The following is a 1,659-nucleotide window of genomic DNA, read 5'->3' as shown; positions in this document are numbered from 1 at the left end:
TTTGTGTTTGTGTGTGTTGAAACAGTTGTTGAGGGGCTTTCTTTTGTAAGACTTGATTCCATTGCTTGGGTTCAAGGCTGCTGGTGAGGTTTCTGTTGTATTCTGTGATTCTGTGTTCTTCTGAGCAGAGAGAGCATGATGCTCCTTGTAGGCACCAGTAAAGCTGGATGCTGCACCAATCAAGTTGGATGCTGCACCTGCTTCCCTGCCTCTGCTTGCCTACCATGTAAAATCTGTGGATAAATTAATAGGGCTTAAATAGCATGTGTGCAGTTGTAACTCTTCTGCTGGTCTGCTATCTCTTACTCCTCCTAGAGGTCTGAGCTGCTGGCCTCAGGTGTTTGTAGTTTGACAAGGGCCTGGTGCCTCCGAAGAGTGGCGAGTTGCAGCTTCCATCAGACAGGACCTTTGCATGGCTCTGGTCTTCCAAGTGTTTGGAGCCTGTCCAGTATGTTCACATATGTCTTATAGAACAGCTGAAGACAAGTAAACTTCCTTCTCCAAACTGCGGAACTGGAGTAGTTAGATGTTGGTAAGCTAAAGAATGCTAATGAGAATATTAGTTCTTCAATTTTACTGCTGGCTTTGTTGTTTGTAAATTACAGCATAATTGGATTACAGTGTAATGACTGTTTATGTTTCTCTTTTCAGGCCTTAAAGGACACTTTTGCCTGATAGAATGGATGAGCAGTCACAAGGCATGCAGGGGCCCACAGCTCCGCCATTTCAGCCACAGGTATCTTTTTTTTTTTTTTTCTGAACAGCTACTCAAGAACACAGGGTAGCATTTCTTATATAGAGAAATTAGAAAACATTATTCCTTACGGAGAGGGAAGGAAGGTTTGAAGAGGTATAATGTAGTCTTGGTGATCTTGAAATACAGTTGATAGTCCCATGTTTGATAGAAAACTTTTTTTTTTCTTTTACTGTATTACCACTCCACTACCATGGAGTGGGAGAATGAGGGAAAGTAGTTTTGCTGAGAGGTGATTAAATGTCAAACACTCCATGCTTCAAAACGAGGACTGAATTACTTTGCTTAGTTCAGATATATCTTCAACTTGCTTTTCTTACACCTCTCAGTGATGTGAATTAGTGCCCTTCCCTATTGAAACCAGGCAGGAGAAATTCTCAGCAGATGTAGTTCTATTAGAAAGAAGATGTGTAAGAAATGTAGTCTTGGAATGTTTGTTGGTAGAAGGAAGGATAAAGCTGATCTGTTGACATACATTACTGGGATATTGCTGTTTGACAGTTTTAGGAGATGTTTGTACGAGACTGCAAGAACCTGTGGTGGTGTAACTTACACTATTTACTGTGGCAACAATTCAAAAATAAAAGCTGTACTGTTTGTTTTTTCTGAAGCTGAAGCCCATGTTTGTAGTTCTCGTTAACAGCATAGATTATAGCCAGTGAAGTACACAAGTTACCCTATGACTACAGATATTCCTGTAAAAATGCATTTTTGAGGACTGGTTCACTTTGGAAATACTGCTCTCACCTAGAAATTCAGTTTAGGGATTCATGCTAGTAAAATAGCTTTTCAGTTTTATTGTTACAATGAGTATAATTGGTTTACGTGAAATAGTTTCCCTCTTACTTGATCATTGGAATATTTGAATTGCTGCGATGAAATTTTTTGCATTTAAGCTGAATCTG

The 1,659-nt window shown here is 39.7% G+C and overlaps 1 protein-coding gene across 1 annotated transcript in view; it reads left to right on the top strand.

Moving 5' to 3' along the window:
- Nucleotides 1-679: 679 nt before the first annotated feature.
- NEK7 (NIMA related kinase 7) overlaps nucleotides 680-1,659 on the top strand; it is a gene marked incomplete at both ends in the record, with an annotated part of 48,268 nt that continues 47,288 nt past the window's right edge. Inside the window, one exon of the mRNA XM_079535805.1 lies at nucleotides 680-736. Within this exon, the coding sequence (XP_079391931.1) occupies nucleotides 680-736 (57 nt within the window). The remainder of the gene's footprint in view (nucleotides 737-1,659) is intronic.

The sequence above is a fragment of the Tetrao urogallus genome (genome assembly GCF_951394365.1).
Source record: "Tetrao urogallus genome assembly, chromosome: 5".
NCBI lineage: Eukaryota > Metazoa > Chordata > Aves > Galliformes > Phasianidae > Tetrao > Tetrao urogallus.
Note: the sequence above shows the minus strand (reverse complement) of the source record. Positions and strands in the feature narration are given on the sequence as shown.